At 39.9% G+C, this 27,461-nt stretch overlaps 1 protein-coding gene across 1 annotated transcript; it reads right to left on the reverse strand.

Annotated features, from left to right (window-relative positions):
• Positions 1-2,414: 2,414 nt before the first annotated feature.
• Positions 2,415-25,816, reverse strand: Rad51 (RAD51 recombinase). Its single transcript, NM_001246757.1, has 9 exons — positions 25,730-25,816; positions 21,313-21,450; positions 13,568-13,685; positions 12,316-12,407; positions 9,159-9,253; positions 5,598-5,711; positions 3,385-3,514; positions 3,091-3,212; positions 2,415-2,538 (listed from the first exon to the last, which is right to left on the reverse strand). Exons 1-9 carry the CDS (start codon positions 25,814-25,816, stop codon positions 2,415-2,417), a joined length of 1,020 nt encoding a protein of 339 aa, NP_001233686.1.
• Positions 25,817-27,461: the final 1,645 nt, after the last annotated feature.

Here is a 27,461-nt window from a genome sequence, read left to right on the forward strand (position 1 = left end):
CCCTAACTCTTCACTTCTTGGCAGCTGCTAGCATTTTCAGCTTTTTTCTTAAACATGAATAAAATTGCTTTTGACCAATGTAGAATGTCCTTCTGTATGCTGTGATTATGTATTTCTCTTATTGGTTGATGAATAAAGCTGTTTCAGCCAATGGACAGGCAGAATTTAGTTAGTCAGGAAATCCAAACAAAGAAAGAGGGAGAAGGAAATCAGTCAGAAGATACTATGTAGTCACTGGGGAGGCCAGATACAAGATCACTGGTATGCTATACAGATTAGTAGAAATGGTTTAATTTATAAGAGAGAACTAACCAGTAATAAGCCTAAGCCATTGGACAAAAAATTATAAAGTCTGAGTGGTTATCTTATAAGCGGTTTTGCGAACCCAGTGGGCAGAGAAACTGGTCCAAGTGGGGCCAGCACAACAGAAAAAAATTCTTCCTCTACAGCTGGTGCCCAACGTGGGTTGCCAGGTAAAGCAAGATTTTGAGAGTTACAAGTTGTCTTTATTATGGGGATTCAAAGGGAAATGGGAGGGGCCAGAGGTTAAGAGCACTGACCGCTCTTCCAGAGGTTCAGAGTTCAACTACCAGCAACCACATGGTGGCTCACAACCATCTATAATGAGATCTGGTGTCCTCTTCTGGTGTGCAAGCAGGAACAGTGTATACATAACAAACAAACAAACAAACAAACAAACAAACAAATAAATAAATAAAACAAGCCAGCAACAAGCCGGGTGTTGGTGGTGCACACCTTTAGTCCCAGCACTCGGGAGGCAGAGGCAGGCGGATCTCTGTGACTTCCAGACCAGCCTACTCTCCAGAGCAATTGCCAGGATAGGCTCCAAAGCTATACAGAGAAACCCTGTCTTGAAGTCCCCCGCCCCCAAACAACAACAACAACAAAGGGAAATGGGATTCAAAAGGAAATACAGACTCACAGAAAACTGGACAAGGTGGAAGCTGCCATGACCCGCCACTCTGCCCCAGGGAGATATGAACAACGGCACAAGCTTGCTTCTGCTCTGACCTCCCAAGTTACCAGTCACAAGTAGCACCTCAGACCACACCCAGAAGGGGTCAGTGATAGGCTGAATAAATTCCCAGATCATTTGAACTTCCTTCCAAACCTGTTTTGAAATTCTATATTAATGAGACTCAAGAGCCCAAAAAGAAAGAACAGTTTCTGGAAATATTCCTAAAGTAGAATCATTTTGCCAATGGTAGACCTCTGCAACACAAGACCTTAGAGAATAAAAACAAAGATCACAGACATGACATAGTAAATCAGCCTGGCAATCTCATGCCTAGGCAAAAGGATACAAGCACAGCAAACTGAATGTAGGCTTTCTTTAGTTTTCAAATCTTAAAACTATAGCAACTGGTCATAACTACTCAGTACCCAAAGATATTATGCAGATTATTTTGCAATTCTTAGTTTGCACAAGACTATCTCTCATAAAAAGCACATTTACTACACAAAACTACTTTTATTAGCAGCTGCAGAATGAATTTGCTTAGTAACTTAAAGAACACCTTGCAGGATATCTGACTGCACCGTGATACTCCAAGGCTATTAATAAAGTTAACCCTGAATCAGGGGGCAGAGCCAGCCACTAGCTGACCGAATTAGCCATGGAGACTTATTTTGGGGAGGGGACGGTTTTTCGAGACAGGGTTTCTTTCTCTGTGGCTTTGGAGGCTGTCCTGGAACTAGCTCTTGTAGATCAGGCTGGTCTCAAACTCACAGAGATCCACCTGCCTCTGCCTCCCGAAGGCTGGGATTAAAGGCATGTGCCAAAATACTTGGCCTTTGCCTCTTTCTAGATCATGTTTTTAACCCAAATATCTGACTCCCCAGTTTTTATTAATACAAGAACAATTTAGATAAATGCTACAAGGTGCACTATATAGCTGATGCCTCATGCAAGACTCCTTAACCAAAACATTTTTTTTTATGTGAGAGTTCAGTCATATAATTTTACAGTTTGCATCTTACATATAGAGAAAAAGAATGTGGCAAACACCAATTCCCACTGTTAAACATCTCAGGCATTTTATTTTACCATTATTGAGAAGTGAGAGAAAACTTAGGTCTTTCCAGCTTTACTTCTCTTGAAACATAAGACTGATAGCTGTTATTTCATATCTCTCCTCCAAACACCAAAGAAATCAGACATTAATATACTCTATAAGAAATATACTCTATAAAAAATGAACATATCAGATCAGTTTGAATACTGACCTGTCTCCTGTTTCTGCCACCAGAAAGCTGATACAATAATTGTTTTTCCTGGAAGCCATGTTCCGGTAGTCACATCAGGAAGAGCCCTGAAGAAGCCCAGAGAGCAGTCCTCTTCATTAGGCTATTTAGCATTTAAAAGATTATCACAGAAAAAAGGCCCTGATGATTCAGTCCTTGGCATCTCCTACTCCATCTGCATTAATGGCAAACATGGCTTCAGCTTCAGGGAGACAGGGAGAGTCATAGACTTTGCAGATTCTGGTCTCCCCTCTTCCTTTCCTCAGGTACAGCCTGACCCAAAGACAGACCAAAACACCAAGTTATAAACATTGCTATTCCCATGACAGAACTAACTGTTACAGACATGTGTAACTTCCTAAAAGGATTTATAGGATTTTTTTTTTTAGAGGAATCCATTTCTGCCATGACTCCGTTATTGAAAAGCTTGAAGAAGCAAACATTATTATATAATTATATAATTAAGGAGGCATATCAAATATTCATGTATTTTCCTCGCAAGTGAGAGATTTTACTATATGCAGGTGCTTTGTGTCTGTATGTGGCTATGTGCAGGTGCCTGTCAGAGGCCAGAATTGTCGGATCTTCTGGAGCTGGAGTTACAGGAGGTTGTGAGCCACTTGTAGGTGCTGGGAACTGAACTCAGGTTCTTTATAAGCTCAGAACATGCTCATAATCACTGAGCCATCTCTCCATCTGCACAACAAATTTAGTGAGGCTTCCTAAGTGTCTATCCTGTAGCAACATTAAGAGGGCTGAAGTGGAAGTGTTTTACTTTATGTCTATCATCATAGTGTATGTGACACCCATCCCAGAGAGCCTCACCTGGTTGTTGATGCATGGGCAATGATGTTTCCTCCAATGGGTTTTTTGGGATCTGCAGTGAACATGGCTGCTCCATCCACTTGGGCTACTACCTGGTTGGTGATTACCACTGCTACACCAAACTGATAAGGGAAAGAATGTCAGTTTGGGACCACAGACATACCAAAACATTAATGCTCACAACAAAGCAATGGCTAACTAATGCTCATCTTTAATAATATAAGGTACTAATGTCCTCAGGAGGCTCCTACAATTTGTAGCCACTGAATTCTTGGTTTCTTTACTACAGCTTACCTCATCAGCAAGTCGCAGCAGCATCCTCAGAAATCTGGCCAAATGCATTTGCCTGGCTGAAAGCTCTCCTCGACCTGAGTAGTCTGTTCTGTAGAGGGCAGTAGCACTGTCTACAATAAGCAGTGCATATCTATAAGAAAAACAATTCTTTGTCAGAATCTTCTCCCTTCCCCACCACTCTAAAATTTGACATATATTGCACATTTTCCACTTTTTTTGACTCTAGGGTTTGTTACTTATGTAGCCCAGGCTGTTCTGAAATTTATGATCCTCCTGTCTCAGTCTCCCAAGTGCTAGGATAAAACATAAGAGCCACTGACACCGACTTCCTAGTTAAACACAAGCACATACTTTTTTTTCTTTCAAGACAGGGTTTCTCTGCCAGGTGGTGGTGGCGCACACCTTCAATCCCAGCACTAAGGAAGCACAGGCAGGTGGATCTCTGTGAGTTTGAGGCCAGCCTGGTCTACAGAGTGGTGAGTTCCAGGACAGCCTCCAAAGCTACACAAAGAAACCCTGTCTTGAAAAAACAAAAACAACAACAAAAAAGACCTGCCTCTGTCCCCTCTGAGTGCTGGGATTAAAGACGTGTGCCACTGCTACCTGGCAAACATTCACATTTATTTTATTAAAATGTCCTATCTGAGAAGCCCTTTTGTGGGTATCTTCTGTTTTGTTTTTGGCAGATGTCTCAGTGTTTCTATTGCTGTGAAGAGACACATGATCTTGGCAACTTTTACAAAGGAAACATTTAATTGAAATTGGCTTATAGTTTCAGAGGTTTAGTCCATTATCATCATGGTGTCACACAGGCAGACTTGGTGCTGGACAAAGAGCTGAAAGTCTTGATCCCCAGGCAGCAGGAAGTGAACTAAGACACATTTCCTCTAACAAGGCTATACCCACTCCAACAAAGCCACCCCTCCTAAAAGTGCCACCCCCGGAAGCTACATTTAAACTACCACAGCTGACTTGACCAAAAGTAACTCTGGGGTTTTTTGGTTTTCACAACACTTGAGACTAAAAAGGGCTTCATGTATTTAGAAAAAAAATGCCATACCTCCAGCCATAGCTTCATTTTTCACTGAAACCATAAACAACTGTGCCAGAATACAAACTGAAGAGCAGAGATGGCATGGTGGGTAAAGGACTTGTCTATAAGTGGGAGGACCTGAGTTTAAGCCCCCAGAGCCCATGTAAGCCAGTCAACGTAGCACGTGTTTGTAATCTCAGTGCATCTACAACAAGAAGGGAAGTGTTTCTAGAAGCCTGTGGACTTGTTGGCCAGGTATGCAAGGAGAGGATAATGAGGAGGTGCTGTCTCAAATGAGATAGTGAGAACTGATATTCAAAACTGCCCTCTAACCTGCACATATGAGCCAAGTCATATGCATGCCCACATCACATATGAGTGTGTACACACAAACACTTACACAGGTCCTTCACAAAATACACACAATTTTTTTTGTGGGGGGAGGAGCTTATTTCAAGACAGGGTTTCTCTATGTAACAGCCCTAGCTGTCTTGGAACTAGCTCTGTAAACCAGGCAGGCCTTGAACTTACAGAAGTATGCCTGCCTCTACCTCCAGAGTGCTGGGATTATAGGCAAACACCACCACTGAACCACCAGGCACACAAAAATATTTTTAGAAGAAAAGAACTTGGGGCTAGAGAATGACTCAGCAGTTAAGATCACTTTCTGCTCTTCCAGTGGACTCAAGTTTGTTTCCCAGCAACCATACTGGGAAGCTCACAATGGCCTGTAACCCTAGCTCCAGGGGGTCCTAGTCCTCTTCTGACCTTGTAAGTACTGCCACACATGAGGCATACATTCACAGAAACACACATATCAGTAAAAATAAATCTTAAAAACAAACAAACCAAAAAAAAATCACTACATTAAAAACAAACAAAGCTGGACAATACTGGTATACACCTTTAATCCCAGTACTTGGGGGGCAGAGACAGATGGATCTCTGAGCTCAAGGCCAGCCTGTTCTACAGAGTGGAGTTCCAGGACAGCTAGGGCTGCACATAGAAACCCTGTCTTAAACTACCTCCCCAAACCCAAACAAACAAAAACCACAAACCAAACAATGCCCCCTCTTAAAATCCCTAAAATTTAAATGTCTCCCATTTCTATTCAAATTATTATGCAGATTCAGGAAAGGGCTATGGGGATACATTTAAATGTCTTTTATTGAATACATACCTGGATTCTACCATCATGGCTGATGCTTGATAAAGGAGCTGGGTTTGGTGGTCTGTGTTGAACCCTCGAGCATATGCTACATTATCTAGGACATCGCTGCCAGACAGACCATACCTAGAAAAGAGATTTTTAGGTTTCAGACACAAAAAACTCAGGACATGTGAAATTAATACCTAATATTTCTACTACCCAAAGAGATAAGAGATAGCGTTCCCAGTGGTTTCAGGACCCATAAATATGATTCTCTTTCTACTAGAGGTACAGGCAAACCATTTATAGAGATGACAGCATTAACTATTGACTAGAAGCAAGACCTAAGGATAAATTTCTTCTTTTGACCTCCTACCTACAATGAGAAATTTTGAAGTATGAGGTAACAATATTCTGGAAGAGTCAAGAACTAAAGGCAGAATTAGGATAAACAAAAAAAACCCATTCAAACATTAGTTATGTACATGAATGACACCTTAATATTTATGTCCCAAAGATTGTTTTCTTTTGCATCTAAAAAGAGCAAATTATCTACTTTCATCAAATGATCTGTATTTTCTTAACTTTGTAACTGCTACCTAAAACATAAATGCTCAAGGTGGCTCAAGTAAGACAGTCTCTCTCTTTAGGGCCTCACTATGTTGTCTCACTAGCTGGCCTTGAACTCAGACATCTGCCTTCTATGCCTGGAGTGGTAGAACTAAAGAAAGGGCATGCCTCACTATGCCTGGTCCAACAATTTCATTCTTATTAAATATGTAACAACAGGAGAAATTCCATCTTTGAAGGCAGTTAAGTTTGATCATTCATCTGTGAGGACTCAGCTAAATGGCTTCTGTAAAACTTTTTCTGAGAATTCTTTTAGAGGGTGTATGACTATGTTTCCAAGGCTAGCCCCCAAATCCTGGTCTCTAGGAATCTTCAAGACTCTGTCTCCAGAGCAGCTGCATAACAAGTGCCTAAGATGCCATACCATACTTTGCCAGCTTCCCCTCACATCTAAAATAGATTTAATTCTCTACCTTTTGCACTTCTAAAACTTGGCTTGAATCTTAACACCAGAGAAGAAAAAAATGGACATAAAAACTTGTTTTGCCACCTGCTCCGAAGACTAGCCTGGAACTCAGAGAGATCCACCTGCCTCTGTTTCCCAATTGCTGGGATTAAAGACTTGTACTAACATGCCCAGACCTTGGTTGTTTAGGACTTGCTTAAAACTCTTATGTAGTCCAGGGTATCCTGAAACTCAACTCTTTTCTCTGTCCCTGATGTGATTGGATTATGAGTGCATTATTATACCTACCTTGTTTGAGAGATTCTTTTAGTCCAAAATGGCCTTGAATGCCCTAGGTAGCTGAGTTTGGCCTAGAACTCCTGATCTTCCTGCCTCCACCTTCAAGTATTGGGCATTATTATAGGCTTATACGCTCCCCCCTTTTTGTTTTCTTTCTTTTTCGAGACAAGGTTTCTGAACTGTGTAGTTCTGGCTCTGCTGTCTTGGAACTTCTCTTTAGACCAGGCTGGCCTTGAACTCAGATGTCTGTCTTTGCCTCCTGAGTACTGGGCTTAAAGGTATGTGCCACTATGCCCAGCCCCTGGTTTTCTTTGAGACAGTCTATTTAACCCCACTTGATGTTGAACTCAAGATTCCCCTGCCTAGGCCTCCCCAATACTGGATGATGGGTATACATTATCATACTCAGCATTATTATATGTATTTCCTCCTTTATTGCCATGATTTAAATGCAGAAAATATATATCCAGTTACTATACTATTTGACTCCCAACCCCAAGATAATACTCTTTATCATGATAGAATCATGAACACAAGCTCCCAAAGAATTAGAGTCCATTAGATTTCATTTAAATACCTTTTAAATTTAAAAATTAAAAAAATATTTTGCATGTTATTGTACACACTACATGGCACATGTGTGGAGGTCAGAGAACAACCCACAGGACTCTGTTTTCTCATTCTACCATGTAAGCTAGACACTTTACCACTGAGATATATCCCTAGCTGCTTATCTGTTTCTAAGTCATTATCATCTGTAATGATGATTGTCATTTTATAATGAGTTTTAAGTTGAGTCCTCAGGCTGGAGATGGCTCAGTGGTTAAGAACAGTGGCTGCTCTTAGGTTCAATGTTAGGTGTTAGGTCCCAGCACTTATACAACAACTCACAACCAGAATATAGACCAAATTCCAGTTTTGGACATCCAATGCCCTCTTTTGGCTTCTGAAGGTACTAGGCACATTATGGTGCACATACATACATACAAAACAATCTCCCCCACATTTTTCTACGTAAGTTTTATGAGTTTGTCAATTTGCAAAAAAAAAAAAAAAAAAAAAGGAAAAAGAAAAAAGAAAAGAAACTTGCTAGAATTTTGACATGATCTATAGATTCCAAACAATTTCAATTTAGTGATGTAGTCTTGTATATTTAAAGATAATGGGTCAGGTGGTGGTGGAGCATGCCTTTAATCCTAGCACTTAGGAGGCAGAGGCAGAGGCAGAGGCAGAGGCAGAGGCAGAGGCAGAGGTAGAGGCAGGCAGACCCATGTGAATTCAAGGCCAGCCTGGCCTACAGAGCAAGTACCAGGACAGCCATGGCTACACAGAGAAATCCTATCTTGGAAAAAAAACCAAAAACCAAAACAAATTACTGCCCTTGCAGAGGACCTGGCTTTAGTTTCTAGCATGCACACGAACTCAAAGAGGTTCACCTGTCTCTGTGTCCAAATGCTAGGATTAAAGGCTTGTGTCGCCACCAACTCCTGGCTCAAAATCATTTACAATTCCAATTCCAGAGTATCTGACACCCTCTTCTGACCTCCATATGTAATCCTTGCACACGGTACCCAGACATACATGCAGGCAGTACTCATACATATAAAATAAAAAGAAATCTTAATTATATTAATTATCATGTCTTCCTGATGAACTGATCTTTTAATTATAAATGTTCTTCTGGGCAAATAGGATAGCTCCATGACTGGCACCAAACTTGAGCTCAGTTCCTGGAACCCACAACAGTAGACGGAGGAACTGACTCCCAGTTGTCCTCTGGCCTCCAACGAACACCAGACACACACAAGAATGTCCATGCCTATACAAATATACACATTAAAATAAGAGGTTTTTCTCATCTTTAGTAGTTTTTTGGGAGGAGGGGGTTGCTGGAATCTTTTTTTTTTTTTTTTTTAAAGATTGATTTATTTATTATGGATACAGTGTTCTGTCTTCATGTGTGCCTGCAGACCAGAAGAGGGCATCAGATCTCATTATAGATGGTTGTCAGCCACCATGTGGTTGCTGGGAATTGAACTGGGGACCTCTGGAAGAGCAGCCAGTGCTCTTAACCTCTGAGCCTTCTCTCCAGATTCTGATCTTGTTTTTTATTCAGCCTGTGAGGACTTACAGAGTGTCGAGTAAAGAATGTCTAACATTATTAATATTGTTCTTTTAAGCCACACAACTGGGATGTAGATTAATGACACTTTCTAGGCAAGAACATTCTAAATACTATAATAGGTTAAACACATTCTTCTAATTTAGTGACCTACCTCTCAGCCACTGCTAGCAGCCGTTCTGGCCTAAACGTACCCTCGGTGTCAATGTACATGGCCTTTCCTTCACCTCCACCACGATCAATGGGAAGCTAGAGGGGAAAAAAAGAAGGAATAGTGGAAACCACCACTCTTCTGATACAAGGTTCCTATGATAAATCTAATTTCCTCCACTCCAAATAAGGGTTAAAATACTTTAACAAGCCAGGCAGTGGTGGCATTCACCTTTAATCCCAGCACTCTGAGGCAGAAGCAGACAGATCTATGTGACTTCAAGGCCAGACTGGTCTACAGAGCAGTTCCAGAACACCCAGGGTTACAGAGTGCCCTGTTTAAAAAAAAAAAACAAAAAACAAAAAAAAACAAAAACAAAAACCAACCACACAAACAAAAACCCAACACTTTAACCCTGAAAATATATACACACTATATTGTAATCTCAAAAAATGAGAAAAATAAAAAAACCAACTTTAAAAAATAATGAACTGGGAATGGTCGGTCACACCTATCTGTATTCCTATCCAGGAGGCAGACAGAGGCAAGAGGATCTCCATGAGTTTGAAGCCAGCTTGGACCACAAATTAAGTTCCAAGACAGGTTGGGTTTCAGTGTAAGCCTTGAACAAGGGGAAAATAAAAACAAAAAATCCCAGCACGGAGCTGGAGAGATGGCTCAGTGGTTAAGGGCACTGGCTGTTTTTCCAGAGGTCCCCAGTTCAATTCCCAGCAACCACATGGTAGCTCACAGCTGTCTATAACTCCAATTCCAGAAGATCTGACACCTTCATACAGCCATTCACACAGGCAAAACACAAATGCACATTAAACAAATAAATAATTTAAAAAAGAAAACAGCAAGGCTTGTATAGATGGCTCCACAGTTATGAGCACTGCCTGTACTTCAGAAGTTCATTCCCAGAACCCAGCTGGTGACTCATAACCCTGTAACTCTAATTCCAGTGGATCCCCATACTATTCTGGCCTTCATGGGCATCAGACATACAGAGACACACATGCACAGGCAAAACATCAATATACATTAAAACAAAATAAAAATGACAATCAGAGGCAGCAGGATACAAGTTGGTAACAGACACAAAGCCCATAAAGCTAGTGTTTGGTCAGAGTTGTACTGCTTTGTAACAGTCCAAAGTACGAGATAAACTACACATGAGGACTCATCAGTTCAAATGCCAGACATTTGGTAACAGGCAATGATAGTCCATCTGTCTGATGTCAGCACACGTGAAGTGAATCAGTACAAGGTCAGCTATGTAGTAATTTGAAGTCAGTCCTGGCAACATAAGAAGACAATGCCTCCAAACAGGGCCATCCTTCCTGAGTATAGTGGCTCAAAGGCACTTGTAATCCCAGTACTGTGAGAAGCAGAGGCAGAATTTGAGCTTGCTGATTGCCAGTTTAGCAAAAAAAAAAAAAAAAAAAAAAAAAAAAAAAAAAAAAAAAAAAAAAAAAAAAAAAAACAAGCAAACAAAAAGCCCATGAGTTCCAGGTTCAGAAAAAGATTGCCTAAAAGGAATAAGGTGGAGATACAAACATCATTTATTTATCTATTTTTGGTTTTTTGAGACGGGGTTTCTCTGTGTAGCCCTGGCTATCCTGGAACTAGCTCTGTAGACCAAGCTGACCTTGAACTCACCGCCTGTCTCTGCCTTCCAAGGGCAGGTGGTGTTTTTTAGTGTTTCTAGTGATGCTTTAATACAGAATTCACTGCAGAGCCTATGCTAGTCTCAAACTCATGATCTCCTGAGTGCCAGGATTGTAAGTGTGCACCATCATGATTGGCTAGGTTAGAAGTTTTTCCATAAATACTTTTTAAAATTTTATTTACTTATATGTATACAACATTCTGTATACATTCCATGTATATCTGCACACCAGAATTCATAATGGATGGTTGTGAGACACCATGTGGTTGCTGGGAATTGAACTCAGGACCTCTGGAAGAGCAGCCGGTGCTCTTAACCTCTGAGCCATCTCTTCAGCCCCCATAAATACTTAATATTGTAATTTATCTCTATTTTATAGAGAAGCGTGCTATTTATCACTTTTACTATTTTAATAAAGCTATGGTATAAATTCTTCACACATTTATTCTTGGACAAATGTGAAATGTTCTAGAACTTAAATTTTTTTTTTTTTTTTTTTTTTTTTTTTTCGAGACAGGGTTTCCCTGTGGCTTTGGAGGCTGTCCTGGAACTAGCTCTTGTAGACCAGGCTAGTCTCGAACTCACAGAGATCCACCTGCCTCTGCCTCCCAAGTGCTGGGATTAAAGGCGTGCGCCACCACCGCCCGGCAAGAACTTAAATTATTAGAGATCTAATACGGTGAAGTTTCATTTCATTAAGAAAATAAAAAAAATAGTAACAAATAATTTTTGAATTTAAGTAGTGAACTAATGCTCTCCCATATTTCTGGTTCCAGCTATTAGACTACTAACATGCAATTGTTCCAACTATTAATGAATTAGCATTCTGTGAAAAAAAATAAAGATCTATAGCTACTGAGCACCTCAGAATATTTATAAAAAGGCTGTTATTTAAGACTTTGTTTATGGCCAGGTGGTGGTGGCTCATGCCCTTGATCCCTTCAGACATGTAAACTACAGAGAAAACGTTTCTATTTAAAAAAGACCAGATACTTACTGTGTTTAATGAGTCATGTCAGGTTATTATTGTTATATATTTTTTGAGACATAAAGTGTAGACTGGAGGGCTAGGGAGATGAGATGGCTTTTTCAGTTAAGTGCAGTGGCTATTCTTTTAGAGGACCAGGGTTTGATTCCCAGCACCCACATGGTGGCTTCACAACTACTGTTAATTCCAGTTTGGGGTACTGGTAGTGGTGGTGGTGGTTGTTTGGTGCCTCTTAAGACACCGGGCATGAACATGGCATACAGACATGTATGCAAGCAAAACACCAACACATACATCCATACAATTAGACCAATGAAGAAAGGCAGGTAAATCCAGAAAAAATAGTAGGAAAATGTTTCGAATCAGTCATTTAAAACTTTCTATGATGTAGAATGATTCTCAGGAATTATCTTCTAACTAGCTATGGGACTCTAGAGAAAGTACCTTTCATGTTCATCTGATGCCTGCTGATCTGATTAGCCAGAACACCAACAACTCACCTGGCATGTTACAGCCAATGTATGACAGATCTGTGTCTTCCCAGTTCGGAATTCTCCAAACATCTCTGTGATAGATCCAGTCTCAATTCCACCTATAAAAGTCAAAAGTACCTCATATAACGTAACTGTTTAGAAACTATAATCACAGAATGTTCTTGGAGCACATAAAATTCCCATTTTTTCTTTTGGTTTCTTGAGACAGGGTTTTACTGTATAACAGCCCTGACTGTCCTGGAACTCGCTCTGGAGACCAGGCTGGCCTCAAACTCACAGAGATCTGCTTGCCTCTGCCTCCTGAGTGCTGGGATTAAATGTCTGTGCTACCACCGACTTTGTTTTTAAATGTTTGTTATTATCAGTACTGTGTGTACTGTGTGTATGATATTTGTGAGTTTGGGCAGGTATGTGTCACAGCTCACATAAGGAGGACACAGGGATCTAACTCAGGTCATCAGAGTTGTGAGGCAACCACTTGCTGAGCTTTCTGTCTTCTTCCATTGTATTTAACCAGCCATCAAATTTCCATCTTCTGTTAGAACACACAGACAGACAGACAGACAGACAGACACACACTCTCTCTCTCTCTCTCATACTTATTACTTAAACAGAGGGAACTTATGCTCTAAATACAGTAACAAAGAAAAGATTAAATTATTTAATTTACAGGCAATTTCAGTACTTACAAGGCAGTGCCAGAATGACTAACTCATGCCTATGATCTCACATCCTAGCACTTGGGGGGTAGAGGCAGGAAGACCAAGAATTTAAGGACATCCTTGGCTCCTAATTAAATTCCTAAACCCACCAAAAATAGGAAAAAAAAACCTTAAAATCACTGCTTATCTTTAAAATGTTAGATTTATAGAATGTTACAAAGAAATATACAAGGAAATTCTAGGTACTCTTCACCTAGCCTCCTCCACTGTTAACATCTTCCGAACTATAATGTATCATCTATGAGAAAGCTGGCATTTCTATAATCCACAATACATTGAAATGAACATGGAATATGTCAATACAAGCCAACAAACAAACAAACAAACAAACAAACAAACAAACAAAACCCTAAACTAAAAGAATTTATAAAAGCAAACCTACAAAACAAGCCAGTCAAGGCCCTGAAGAAATCTACTGTCCATACTTCTCTACATCATACTCACATCTCACATGAACTCTACACTAACACTGAGTTGTTCTGACCTACAAACTGTGTTAATTAGGGTTTACAGAATAGGATAAGTGATTACTATACCTTGAAGCAGTTTGTCAAGCTCTTTGGAGCCAGTAGTAATCTGTATGATTTCTGAACGCCTTTGGTGAAATTCAGTTGCAGTGGTGAAACCCATTGGAACTAATTTAGCGGCCTCAGCCTAAGAAAAATAAGAAAAATTAAACCAATAATGTAACACAATTAAAGAAACCAGTATCTGGAAAAGTTGGGACCCAAAATGCTTTAGACTGTGACTTTTGTAGATTTTTGAGCACTTGGATAGACTTTAACAATTGAACATCCTTCACTGAAAATTCACTGAATATTCCGAAATCTGAAACATGTTGTGTGAGGTTTCTGATAAAAAAAAACCTCAGACTTCTGCATATTTCAAACCCCCCATTTATTTATTTATTTATTTATTTATTTATTTATTTATTTATTTATTTGTTTTTCGAGACAGGGTTTCTCTGTGTAGCTTTGGAACCTATCCTGGCACTCGCTCTGGAGACCAGGCTGGCCTTGAACTCCCAGAGATTGCCTGCCTCTGCCTCCCGAGTGCTAGGATTAAAGGCGTGTGCCACCAACGCCTGGCTTTTCACCTCTTATTTTTGCTTTAGAGATGATCAACCTACATGTATAGTAAGACAAGTCCAGGTACATGACAAGAAAAAATTTGTGTTCTGGGATGACAGGTGTGCAATACCACAGGAACTTAAAAAAAAAAATTTTAACATATGTGACTTTTTTATTTTGTGACAATGTAATGTCTTTTTTAAAAGATCCACTTTCATTTACTATGTATACACTGTTCTGCCCCCAGGCCTGTAGAGGGCACCAGATGTCTTTATAGATGGCTGTGAGCCACCATGCTGTTGCTTGGAACTGAACTCAGGACCTCTGGAAGAGCAGCCAGTGCTCTTAACCTCTGAGCCATCTTTCCAACTCAATGTAATATGTCTTTATACCTTATTTCCTCTTCTGTCATCCCTTAACACTCTGCCTTGCAAAACAATACACATGCCATTCCATACTTTTCCCGATTTATGTCTAATTCTTCACTCCTATCAGGTATACATTTTTGTTTTTTGGAGACAGGGTTTCTCTATGTAGCCTTGGCTGTCCTGGAACTCCGAGATTCACCTGCCTCCTGAGAGCTGGGATTGAAGGCGAGCACCACCACCTTGTCTGTTTTTGTTTTTAATAATTTATTTTTATTTTATGTGCATTGGTATTTTGCCTGCAGGTGTGTCTGTGTGAGGGTGTCAGATCTTGGAATTACAGTTGTGAGCTGCCATGTGGGTCCTGGGAATTGAACCTGGGTTTTCGGAAAGACAGTCAGTACTCTTAGCTATTGAGCCATCTCTGGAGCCTCACATTTTCTATTTTTAAATACTTGATTATTTAATGATATGGCTTAGCATATAAACATTTACAGTTTATTATTTATGTGAATAACCAAAGAATCTACTAATATCAGAGCAAAAGTGATAAATATATGACAAATTATGTTTTTCTAAGTACATACAAATAACATTTGTTATCTCACCTTAGCAACAAAAACTGTACTATAGGTAGAATAAAATCAGTTTAAAATCAGTTTAATGAGACAATAAAACTAAACATTCAGATGTCTGAAGAGATGGCTCAGTGGTGAAAAGCATTTGCTGCTCTTGCAAAAGACCACGTAGAGGCTTTACAACTGTCCATCATTCTAGCTGTAGAGGACCCAGAACCATCTTCTGGCCTCCATGGGCACCAGGCAAGCACATACCACTTAAAAACATGCACACAAATCATACATATAAAAGCAGTAAGTTATATTATATTATATATATTATAACATAATAACTATGTATCTACAGGCTAGAGAGCTGGCTCAGTAGTTAAGAGTACTTGTTCTTGAAGAGGACCCAGGTTCAGTTTCCAGCACCCACCTAGTAACTCACAACCACCTAAAGCTACAGTGTCAGGGGATCCACCACCCTCTTACAACATCTGTAGGAAATCAGGTGTGGGCATGATGTACATACATACACGCAACCAAAACACTAAATATCCTTAAAAAAATTAAGAACAAAATCATACACGTATTTGAATGTCAAACATGAACTTGAGAGAGGAAAATAACGCATTTATCTATCAGCATGCTTGCCTTCAATTTCCTTTTTGTTCTTTTTTTTTGGAGACAGGGTCTCACTATATAGTGCTGGCTGTCCTAGAACTCACTATGTACTGTGTAGACCAGGCTGGCCTTGAATTCCACCTGTCTCTGCCTCCTATCTCTGGGATTAAAGGCATGTACCACCATACTCAGCTTCGATTTCCTTTTCTCTTCCAATACCTCTGTTGATTTCTCCTATGTTCGGGTACCTATAGGTTTTGCTTATGTCTGAAAAGGAATCAATCAGCTGGCTTACTAGTCCAGAAAACAAAATTAACTCTAAAACATAAAGCTCCACTATTAAATTCTCATGTGAGTCAAGAGTAGGATTTTGGGGCTGCATAGATGGCTCAATGGCTGAAAGCACTGGCTGCTCTTCCAGAGGACTTTTGTTCAATTCCCACAACCCAAATAGTAGTTCACAACTACCTGTAACGCACAGCACAAATGGGGTACATAAACATACATGAAGGCAAAGCGCCTACATACATAAAATAATAAAATAAAAAAGGAGTAGGATTTATTTTGGCCAGTGTCTTTGATCTTACACGTGATAGAAGTGCTCTAAACTATCAGTATCTTCTCACACATCTGCCCTCAGGCCAAAAAGGGGTATATTTCTAGCTCTCATAAAAAAAACCCAAAAAAACAAAAACAAAACAAAACAAACAAACAAACAAACAAAACACCAGAGAATTTGTACATGTTATCTGTCTCTTGCTCTAACAAATCTGTGTGTGTGAATTACAGGAAACTGTAAGTTGCTTGACATAGGTTCTGGGAACTAAGCTCAGATCCTATGCAGGATGACCACTGAGCCATTTCTCCAGCCCCTCCACATTGGGCTGTTTTGGTTTTTTTGTTTTGTTTTTGAGACACGGTTTCTCTGGAGACTATCCTGGAACTAGCTCTTGTAGACCAGGCTGGTCTCAAACTCACAGAGATCTGCCTGCCTCTGCCTCCCAAGTGCTGGGACTAAAGGAGTGCCCTACCTACAACAGGGTCTTTCACTGGGACCTGTGACTTACCAATTAGGATATACTGGCTGGCCACTAGACCTTGGGTTTCCTCATCTCCACTTCCCCAGTGCTGCTGGGATTTTAAGTGCATACTGGCTTACATGGGTTTTTGTGTATTAGAGATTAAATGTAGGTTCTCATGCTTTTGTGACAGCACTTTAAAAGTCAAGCTATCTCCACAGTCCCAAACTTGTAAATTTAAAACTAATTACACACACTCACATTTAAATATATTAATATTACTTTCATTTTTATTTTTCTTTTTTGGTACAGGGTTTCTGTGTAGCACTGGCTGTCCTAGAACTTGCTCTGTAGACCAAGCTGGCTTTACCTTCACAGATCTACCTGTGTGCCACCACTGTCCAACTTGTATTATTTTCTAAACTTTTCTATATAAGCATATCTAATACTTCAGTTACACATTCCCAAATTTACTTTGTAAATAGACAAATTTACTTTGTAAACATAATTTACTATAAAACTAAATGGTGGCCGGGCGTTGGTGGCACACGCCTTTAATCCTAGCACTCGGGAGACAGAGGCAGGCGGATCTCTGTGAGTTCCAGGATAGGCTCCAAAGCTACACAGAGAAACCCTGTCATGAAAAACCAAACCAAACCAAACCAAACCAAACCAAACCAAGCCAAGCCAAGCCAAACCAAACCCTAAATGGTGTACTAAAAATATAATTACTTCTCTAACGTTCCAATATTGTCATTCATTTTCAAGAATTTCTATTGTCAAAAATTAAGTAAAACCATAATCATTACCAACCTGAAATTCATATGTCTACAAGCAAAGGTGACAGAAAAATGACATCTAAAAATGACATCTAAGTTTACTTTATTTTGCATATCTCAAATCACCTTTTGCACTACCACTCCTGGTTGATTTCCTTATTTGCTAAACAGAAAATACTGGTTCTGTGTTATTTCGTAGTGCCATTATAAAGGCAAAACAAGGATATGAGAGATGGGATGGGATGTGTCTCTGTTAGTAGAGTGCTCACCTAGCATGCATGAGGCCTTGGGCTCACTCTAGTAGTGCATAAACACAGACATGATGGTGGACCCTTGTACTTCCAGAACCAGGGAGGTGGAAACAGGAAAATGACCAGCTCAAAGTTGTTTCTAGTTACCTTGAGTTTGAGGCCAGTCTGAGCTACATAAGACCCTGTCTAAACAATAACAGCTCAGCAGCAGCAACAAAAAGTTTTTTAATAATCTGATAGTATTGAAAGCATTAAATACTATTTTTAAAACAGGGACAGTGAACTACTACCCCATATACAGCTAAGACAATAATACCATCAGTGATTTTTATTTTTATTTTTGAAACAGGATCTTGTATAGCAAGCTTCCTCCAACTGACAACTCTCCTGCCTCAGCCTTCTGAGTGCTGAGGTTATAGATGCCTATCACCCCACCTAAATGTTATTTTCTATTTTTTTTTCTTTTAGATAAGATCTCTTTCTGTAGCCTAAACTTGCCTAGAACTATGTGGCCCAGGATGACTCTGAATTCTAGGCAATCCTCCTACCTCAGCCTTCCAAGTATTGATGTTCCACCCATCTCAATAAAAACATTCGTCATTTGTTAAAAAACAAAAAACTCAAAATAAAACAAATGGTGATGGTGGCAGTGCATGCCTTTGATCCCAGCATCTGGGGGAGCAGAGGCAGGCAGATCTCTGTGAGTTAGAGGCCAGCCTGGTCTACAGAGTGAGTTCCAGGAAAGCCAAGGCTACACAGAGAAACCCTATCTAGGAAAACCAACCAAACAAACAAACAAATACTCTAAGCACATGACAGGAAGACACTGTCTCTGATAAAATAAGCTATAGAGTATACACACTGGAACTTCATATAGGATTTTAATATCCAAGCAATAAAATAGCTTTTGGAGTTTTCAAGACAGGATTTGTGTGTAGCTTTGTAAATCAGGCTGGCCTTGAACTCACAGATCTGCTTGCCTCTGCCTCCTAAGTGTTGGGACTAAAGGTATGTGCCACCACCACCTGGAGAAAGTAATGCCTACTTACTATGGAAAATGTAGATGTCAGAAAATTATAAATTAAAAAAAGGACACAAGTCTAGAGATGGTTCAGTGGTTAAGAGTACTTGCTGTTCTTGTAGAGGACTAGGTTTGCTTCCTAACACCCACATGGTGGCTCACAAATGTCTTTAACTCCAGTTCTAGGGAGATCAGACATGCTCTTCTGGCAGCTGCAGACATCAAGCATACACATGGTGTACATATTCATGTAAATGGATTTTTATTTGGGCCGATAGCTCACAAAAAATTGGCATAGACTTATTAATTATGAAGGCTCAGCTAATAACAGATTTGTTTCTAACTAGCTCTTTTGACTTAAATTAGTCCACTTCTATTCATCAGTTACATGTGACTTGTGGCTTTACCTCTTTTCTTCTTCATGTCTGTGTCCTCTCAGTTGGCTGGCGATTCCTGGTGTCTCTACCCTTCTCCCAGTGTTCTCTGTGCCTGCAAATCTTGTCTAGCTATTGGCCATGCAGCATTTTATTAAACCAATAACAGTGGCACATCTTCACAGTGTACAAAAAATTTTTTCCGCAACATATACACTTGCAGGAAAAACACTCATACACATAAAATAAAACAGATAAAATTTAAAAATGAAAGAAGTCTAGAGCACAGCTCAATAGCAGAGTATGTACTTAAAGCCTACATGAAATCCTGGGTTCAATTCCCAGCCCAGAGACAAAAGTCAAATCAAAACAATATGCAGCTCATATTCTTATATTTTGGGTTGTGAGCCTAAGCTTTAACAGTTGAGCCATCTCGCCAGCCCATAGTTCATATTCTTACCATGGAGGAATAACAACATTAATATTTTAGTGCATCTATTCTAGTGCACATTCTATACATGCATACAAAATACACATATTTTAATGGGGCCCTACCCCCACTCCTGGATTTATATACTGTTAATGGCTAATGGGGGAAAGAAATGTTTTCTTTAGTGGTGTAGCTACTGTGAGCAAATGCTCACCATGGCACTGTATAATGAAACTCACTGCATCACGTCAACCCCCAAGGCCACGGAAGTAGTTGTTCAGGGGAAAGAAGGGGATCAAGAGTAGGAAGGAGACAATTGAGGATGATAGGGTATGATGAAAATATATGTGTGATGAAAATATATGCGTGATGAAAATGTAATAATATGCATTAATATAGGCTAAGGAAAGCATTAGAAGAGATATGAATGTATATTGTTAACGTGATTTTTTTGTTGTTGTGATTGGACCCAAGGCTTTCAGCACACCAAGCTATCACTCTGTCACTGAGCTACATTCCCAACTCTCACCTGCCTTCTTATATAAACATGTTATCAATATCATTACCTCTCTCTCTTTTTTTCTTTAGAAGTACTAATAATTAACCCAGGGCCTAGCACATGCCAGGCAAGTACTTTCCCCTGAGCTATATACCCAGTCTCTTTGTACTTTGAGGCAGGGTCTCACTAAATTAAGTTGTCCAAATTGGCCTTGATGAATTCACTATGTCAGAGACTGGCCTCCAACTTCCTGTCATAGACCCCACAGTAGTTTGAACTGCAGGCTTGCACCTAATGATGTGACGTCAATATTCTTCTAAATTGTTTTAGTGGCTACATACATAATAAACATATTCTGGGGTCTGGAAAAATGTCTCAATGGTTAAGAGCACTTGTGCTACCAGAAGACCAAGGTTTGATTCCCAGGACCCACATGTTTGCTCACAAACATCTGTAACTCCAGTTCCAGGGGATCTAACACACTCTTTTAGCCTCTGAAGGCATGTATGTGGGGCACAGACAAGCATGCAAGCAAAACACCCATACACATAAAACAAAATAATTTTAAAGAGGAAAAATCTTTATGAGGAGAGATCATATTCAAAATAGTAAGGTGCATACCAATCACTTCTACTGGGAATGTTAAACAGTATTTTTGGCAGCATTTGTATCAAATTCCACAATATTGCATTCCTACAGGAAATCTGAATTTAAGATAAAAACTCCCAACAGCCAGGCAGTGTTGGCATTGCCTTTAATCTCAGCACTTGGGAGACAGAGGCAAGAGGATCACTGTGAGTTTGAGGTCAGTCAGGGCTGTTACTCAGAGAAACCCTGTCTTGAAAAACAAAAATTGCCAACAGTCACTTCTAGAAAGATGACAAGAGAATGGAAGAGGCAAATGGTGGGATAACTAAGCCTCAATGTGTCTGACAGCTGGCCTAGACAGATAGTAAGAGCATGTGCAGTAGATATTTCCTGACAGCTGCCAGAGGGCCTGGACAACAGCAGCAGAGTCTAACCAGAGAAAATGTAGACCTATGGACAGTGACTACATCCTCAGCAGATGCCAGCTCAGTGGATCCACCCCCTGGGGCAGAGTGGGAGGCATATAAAGTGAGCTTTATTGTTCACTTTGTTGTTTCAACTTGTTCCTGTGTTGTTGGTGTCTACTTGCCCCACCACCAAGGACCCTGAAACAGCAAACAACCATTCACTATATACTGTTTTGCAGTAATTATTCTCACTAATGCATCTGTCCTCCCCCACCATCACATAGCTATACTTACCAGAATTTTGTCTGCTTTGGCTTCACTAATTCCCTTAATATTTATGAGTTCCTTCTTTGGTGCATAAGCAACAGCCTCCACCGTATGGAAACCAGCTTCTTCTAATTTCTTCACATCATTGGCACTTATGCCACATTGCTGTAAGAAAACAATGGGTAACTTAGGCCTCTTGTCTAAAACGGATATTACAACTTAGGTATTTGAAGACCACTAATACACAAAAAGCCTCTAAAAACTTGTCTACATATGAATTATTAAATAACAAGCTATACACTTTTTCATCATCAAAACTAAGTTTTAGGCTAGGGAGATAGTGTCTGCTATTACCCTGAGGAGGTTGAGACACTTGGGTCCCTAAGACTCACTAGTCAGGCAGCCTAGCCTAACCAGTAAACTCCAGGCCAAAAAGTGTGTATCTTAAATAAATAAATAAATAAATAAATAGATAGATAGATGGCTCCTGAGGAAAAAATACTGCGGTTGACCTCTGGCTCCCATGTACTATCCCAGGCACATGTGTTACAGGCTCACAACTGCCTATAACTCCAGTTCCAGGAGGATCTGATGCCCACTTCTGACCTCTGAGGGTACTAGGCACATAGATGATGCACACATTCATGAAAGCTAGACACATATACATAAAATAATAAAACTAATCTAAAAAAATAAAACAACACAAACAAAAGCAGCTATGCTGGTACATGCCTAACACTTGGGAAGTGCAATCAGGAGGATCAGGAATCAAGGTTATCCTGAGCTACATGGAGAATTCAAGGCCATGCTAGGTTGCATGAGACCCTGTCTCAAAACTAAAATAAATAGAGGCTGTGATAAACACCATGACCAAAAGCAACTTGGGATAAAGTGTTTATTTCAGCTTACAACGTATAATCTGTCCTGAGGGAAGACAGGACAGGAATCAAAGTGGACTAAATATTTTCTCTGAACTTGTCAAATGCAAATGGACTATACATTGTTGATGAACCTATTGCCTATATATTGTACTTTCTATAAATAGTTTTTCTTATGTCAGTTGTAGCCTTCTTTTTGTATTAGACAAAAAAAGGGGAACTGTAAAGATATATTATTAATGATTTATTTTTTAAAGATTTTGTATTTATTTCCATCTCTCCAGCCCTCTATTTATGATTTATTAAAGCTTGCCTGAGGATTCAGAAAGCAAAGTCAGGCATAGAAGCCAGTCCTTAAGAGAAACAGTTCATGCCTTTGATCCCAGCACCTGGGATCACACAACTTTAATCCGAGAATTGGCGAAGTATGTAAGACAGGAGCAAGGTCAGTATCAGGCATTCATTCTCCAGCCACGTTGAGAACAGGAATACCCCAGCCCTCTGGAAGCTTGGCTGCTTTGCTTCCCTGATCTTCAGCTTAAACCCCAATATCTGTCTCTGGGTCCTTTATTAATTCATGTTACATCAAAATACAGACCTTGGAATGCTTACTGGCTTGTTCCTAGTGGCTTCCTCAGTATGCTTTTGTATACAACCCAGGACCATCTGCCCAGGGGTGACACCACCCAATGTTCTTCCACACTAATCATTAAGAAAATGCCCCACAGGAGCAGGGTGTTGGTGGTGCACACCTTTAATCCCAGCACTGGGAAGGCAGAGGCAGACGGATCTCCGTGAGTTCGAGGCCAGCCTGGTCTCCAGAGCAAGTGCCAGGATAGGCTCCAAAGCTATACAGAGAAACCCTGTCTTGAAAAAACAAAAAAAAGAAAAAGAAAATGCCCCACAGAATTGGGACTGGCATTTTCTCAGTTGAGGTTTCCTCTTCCCAAATGACTCTAGGTTGTGTCAAGTTGGGGATGGGGTCTGTAGAGGTAGCTCAATGGTTAAAAGCATTTGTTGCTTTGGCAGGGGACTCAAGTTTAGTAACCAGAAAACACATGGCAGCTCACACTACCTGGTAACGCCAGTTCCAGAGGATCCCATGCCCTCTTCTGATTTCCACAAACACTAGTCATTCATGTGGTAGATATACATACATACAGGCAAAACACTCATATATAATGTCTTAGGGTTATTATATATGTCCAAAGTAACTTGGAGAGGAAAGGGTTTATTTGATTCACACTTCCACAACACTGTTCATCACTGACAAAAGTCAGGACAGAAGTTCAAACAGAGACAGAGACCTGGAGGAAGGAACTGCTGCAGCCCTACAAGCTGCCTGCACCTTGATTTTCTGGAGGCATTTCCTCAATCAAGGTTCTCTTCTCTCAGATGATTATAGCTGTGTCAAATTGACATAAAGCTAGCCAGCACACACATTAAATGAAAATAAATAAATCTCCAGCCAGAGAAGGATTCTAGCAGAGGAGGCAGAGGCAGGTGGATCTGTATGAGTTTGAGACCAGCCCGCTCTACATAGTGAGTTCCAGGCCAGCCAAGGCCACATAGTAAGATCCTGTCTCAAAAAAACAAAATGAATCTTAGGAGGAAGAGGCAGGGGCATCTCTGTGAGTTCAAGACCAGCCAGGTGTATATAGTAAGTTCCAGGTAGAGACTCTGTTTCAAAAGAAAAATAATAAAGGAGCAGGACAAAAAAAAAAAAAAAAATATGAATCAAATAATCATGAGATAATACAACCTGTTAGAAATGACAATTTTATATATTTACAATGAAGAGCTAGGAACTAAAGTTATTTAGCTAGCACCATTTCCTTCAATAAACCTTCATTTCAATATACTAAACTTGGATTGTGCAGCACTAGTCCCAGTGTCTTTAAAAGTCCTATAAAATTACTTGGTGGAAAATTTATTTCATCTTCCTATTAAAAAATTAATAAATCAATCTTAAACAAAACATTATAGAAGCTGGAGAGATGGCTCAATAGTTAAGAGTGCTTGTTGCTCTTGTAGAAAACTGGAATGCAGTTCCCAGCATCCCTGTTTGGTGGCTCACAACCCCCTCTAACTCAAGTTCCAATAGATTTGACACCCCCTTCTGTCCTCCTTGGGTATGAGCACCTAGATGGGCTTACCTGAATATACACAAATAATCTTTTTTTTTTTTTAAAAAAAAGATTTTATTTATTATGCATACAACATTCTGCTTCCACGTATATCTGCACACCAGTAGAGGGCACCAGATCTCATAATAGATGGTTGTGAGCCACCATGTGGTTGCTGGGAATTGATCTCAGGACCTCTGGAAGAGCAGTGCTCTTAACCACTGAGCCATCTCTCCAGCCCCAAATATACACAAATAATCTTTAAAAAGAAATGACCATGAACTCTGAAGGGTGATCACACCCCATTTAAGTAAAGGTGGAACGAGAGAAGCAGTGCCACAAAGTTAGAGAGGGTCTCATGCAGCTCAAACCTGATAGGAGCAAAGAACTGTGGACTCCTGATTCTTTCTGTTCCACCATGGAAGCAAGTGCCACCAAGCTCAGCTCATTTAAGTAGTTCCAAAGTCTTAAAAGTTTGGGCAGATTGGAAAAGTATATAAACTGAGACAGAAGAAATACTGCACAGATTTAGTACGTTTTGCTTTTGTTTGTGTGTGTGTTGTATGTGCATGTGCTCATGTGTGCTTGAGTGTACATGCAGAGGCCAGAGGGCAATGTTGAGTGTCTGCCTCAGGCAGTTTAACATCACTACACCTGATTCTCAGACTGGCCAGACTGGCTGGCCAAAAAGCCCCAAGGATCCCCCTGTCTCCACTTCCTCAATGCTAGCATTACAGGCATATGTCATTCTGCCTGGCTTTTATGGGTGATTGAGATCCAAACTCAGGTCTTCATTGTTTGCATGACATGGACTTTATACACAGAGCATCTCCCCAAGTCTCTGGTTTTTCTGCTGCCTTTTTTGTGGCTTGTTTGTTTTTGAGACAGGTCTCACTAAACAACAACTTGCTATGTAGACCAGGGTGGCCTCCAACAGAGATTTTCCTGCCTCAGCCTTCCAAATGCTAGAATTATGACTGTGAGCCACCACACCCAGCTAATGCTTCATATTCTCAATGTTGACATAGAGCTGGATCTTATATCTTAACAACCTACACCCTTCAACCTGACTTACAACAGCCTTCTCAGTAGTATCTTCCACCTGAGCCAATGGAGAGAAGCTGTTCCTCTTTCCTACATGCATTCCTGGGTTACACCACTAATTCCCTAATCAGCATTTTTATATTTAGTGTAAGCAGCAGTATGATTCCATGGGATCCCAGACCCTTGTTTCTAAAGTTCAGCTTTTAGGGAGAAAATAGAGTAGGAAGAGAATTGTCAAAAGAGACTTGACCAGACAAGACATATATAACAATCCTGTGCTTTTTCATAGAAACTGACAACCTCCTGAAATTTCTGTAACGGTTAACTTGTTCCATTACATACAAGAATGTATTACAGCATTGTAAGTAAATAAATACTTAGCAACTAAGAACATACCTCTAACCGTGAAATAGGTTGTGGACCAAAGCTTTCTTCTTCCACTGAAGTATCTGCATTTGCTTCAAGCTGCATCTGCATAGCCATTACTAAAAAATACAGATAGGCATCAGTATGAATGAACACTAGGGGAATACTCTTGGGTAAAAAGTTAGTTTTCCAACAAACACTATCCACAGGTAAAGAGCAACTGCTACTCTTAAAGAGGATCCAGGTTCAGGTCTCAGCAACCGTATGGAAATTCATAAACTGTCTATAGCTCCAGTTCCAGGCACTGGACATGAACGTTATGCTTACAGACATAGAGGCAACATATTCATACACATAAAAATAAGCTTTAAAAAGTCAGGTGTGTCTAACAACTGTGGGCTGCATGCAGCCAAGGATAGCTGATTCAAACTGATTTTTTTTAAAGATATATTTTTACAAAGCAGCAAGTTCTAAGCCTTCCCATACTACATAGTGAGTAAAATTTCAAATCAGAGTATTTTCTTTTTTACTATTAATTTTATTTATTTTTATGTACACTGGCATTTTATCTACATGTATGTCTGTGTGAAGGTGTCTGATGCCCAAGAACTGGAGTTAATATTATGAACTGGGAATTGAACTGGGTCCTTTGGAAAAGCAGCCAGTATTCTTAGAAACTGAGCCATCTCCCCAGCCCAGAATAGTTTTATGTTCTTAGGATGATACACAAAGCAACAACACTCTAGTAGGAAAACACAGGCTAGCAATATGGCAAGTGGTACAGTTCTTGTATAGAATAGAACAAGGCACTGAGTTGAATCCTCAGCACCACAAAGCAAATGAAAAAAACTGACTATATTTTATTTTCAGCACAATTCCATCCTGAAGATGGAATTCAGGTCCCTGAGCAGGTTAAATAACTACGAAAAAGATCTTTAAGCTTTTAACCCTGTATAAAACCAGATATGGTGGGCATGCCTGTAATCCCAGCATTTAGGAGGTAGGCAGGGAGATTAGAAATTCAATGTCATCCTGTTATATAGCAAATTTGAGGTTAGCCTGGATTACCTAAAACCCTGTCTCGATAAATAAATAAAAATAAAACTTCTAGCCGGGCGTTGGTGGCGCACGCCTTTAGTCCCAGCACTCGGGAGGCAGAGGCAGGCGGATCTCTGTTGAGTTTGAGGCCAGCCTGGTCTCCAGAGCTAGTGCCAGGATAGGCTCCAAAGCTACACAGAGGAAACCCTATCTCGAAAAACCAAAAAAATAAAAAATAAAATAAAATCGTAATCGTAACAGTAGAAAAAAATATTTGCCACATACATAATCAGAGGTGGATAATCAAAATACAAACATAAAGAACTACTTCAAATAAGAAAAAAAAGGACAACAGAAATCAGATAATCAAAGAAGGTATCTTTACAGCAAAAAAATATAAACAAACATGCAATCTCATCAGTAACCAAGAAAATTAGAACCACAAGTTCAAGGACAGGCTGGGCTACACAATAAGAAACCTCTACATCCACTCCAAAGTTTGTAAGATATTACTAAATACCCATCATAAAACAGCAAGTGTTGGCAAGCATAAGGAACAATTACACATTCACTACTACTGGTATATTTACATGAAATTTAAAAACAGGCAAAGATGCACTAGGGAAGCAGAATCAGGAAATAGAGTTCAAGGTCAGCCTGGGCTAAGATTCTAAATCAAAATAAATAAACAAATAAATAAACAAACAAACAAACAAACAAAAAC

The sequence above is a fragment of the Cricetulus griseus genome, chromosome 6 (genome assembly GCF_003668045.3).
Source record: "Cricetulus griseus strain 17A/GY chromosome 6, alternate assembly CriGri-PICRH-1.0, whole genome shotgun sequence".
Classification (NCBI taxonomy): domain Eukaryota; kingdom Metazoa; phylum Chordata; class Mammalia; order Rodentia; family Cricetidae; genus Cricetulus; species Cricetulus griseus.

What these genes read in the sequence shown, in the direction of transcription:
- Rad51 (NM_001246757.1), bottom strand. Translation starts at nt 25,816, where the DNA reads ATGGCTATGCAGATGCAGCTTGAAGCAAATGCAGATACTTCAGTGGAA. An exon ending in AACCTATTTCACGGTTAGAG is followed by an intron (nt 21,451 to 25,729) that starts GTATGTTCTTAG and finishes GTTTTCTTACAG; the next exon opens with CAATGTGGCATAAGTGCCAA. An exon ending in GCTTGACAAACTGCTTCAAG is followed by an intron (nt 12,408 to 13,567) that starts GTATAGTAATCA and finishes TGACTTTTATAG; the next exon opens with GTGGAATTGAGACTGGATCT.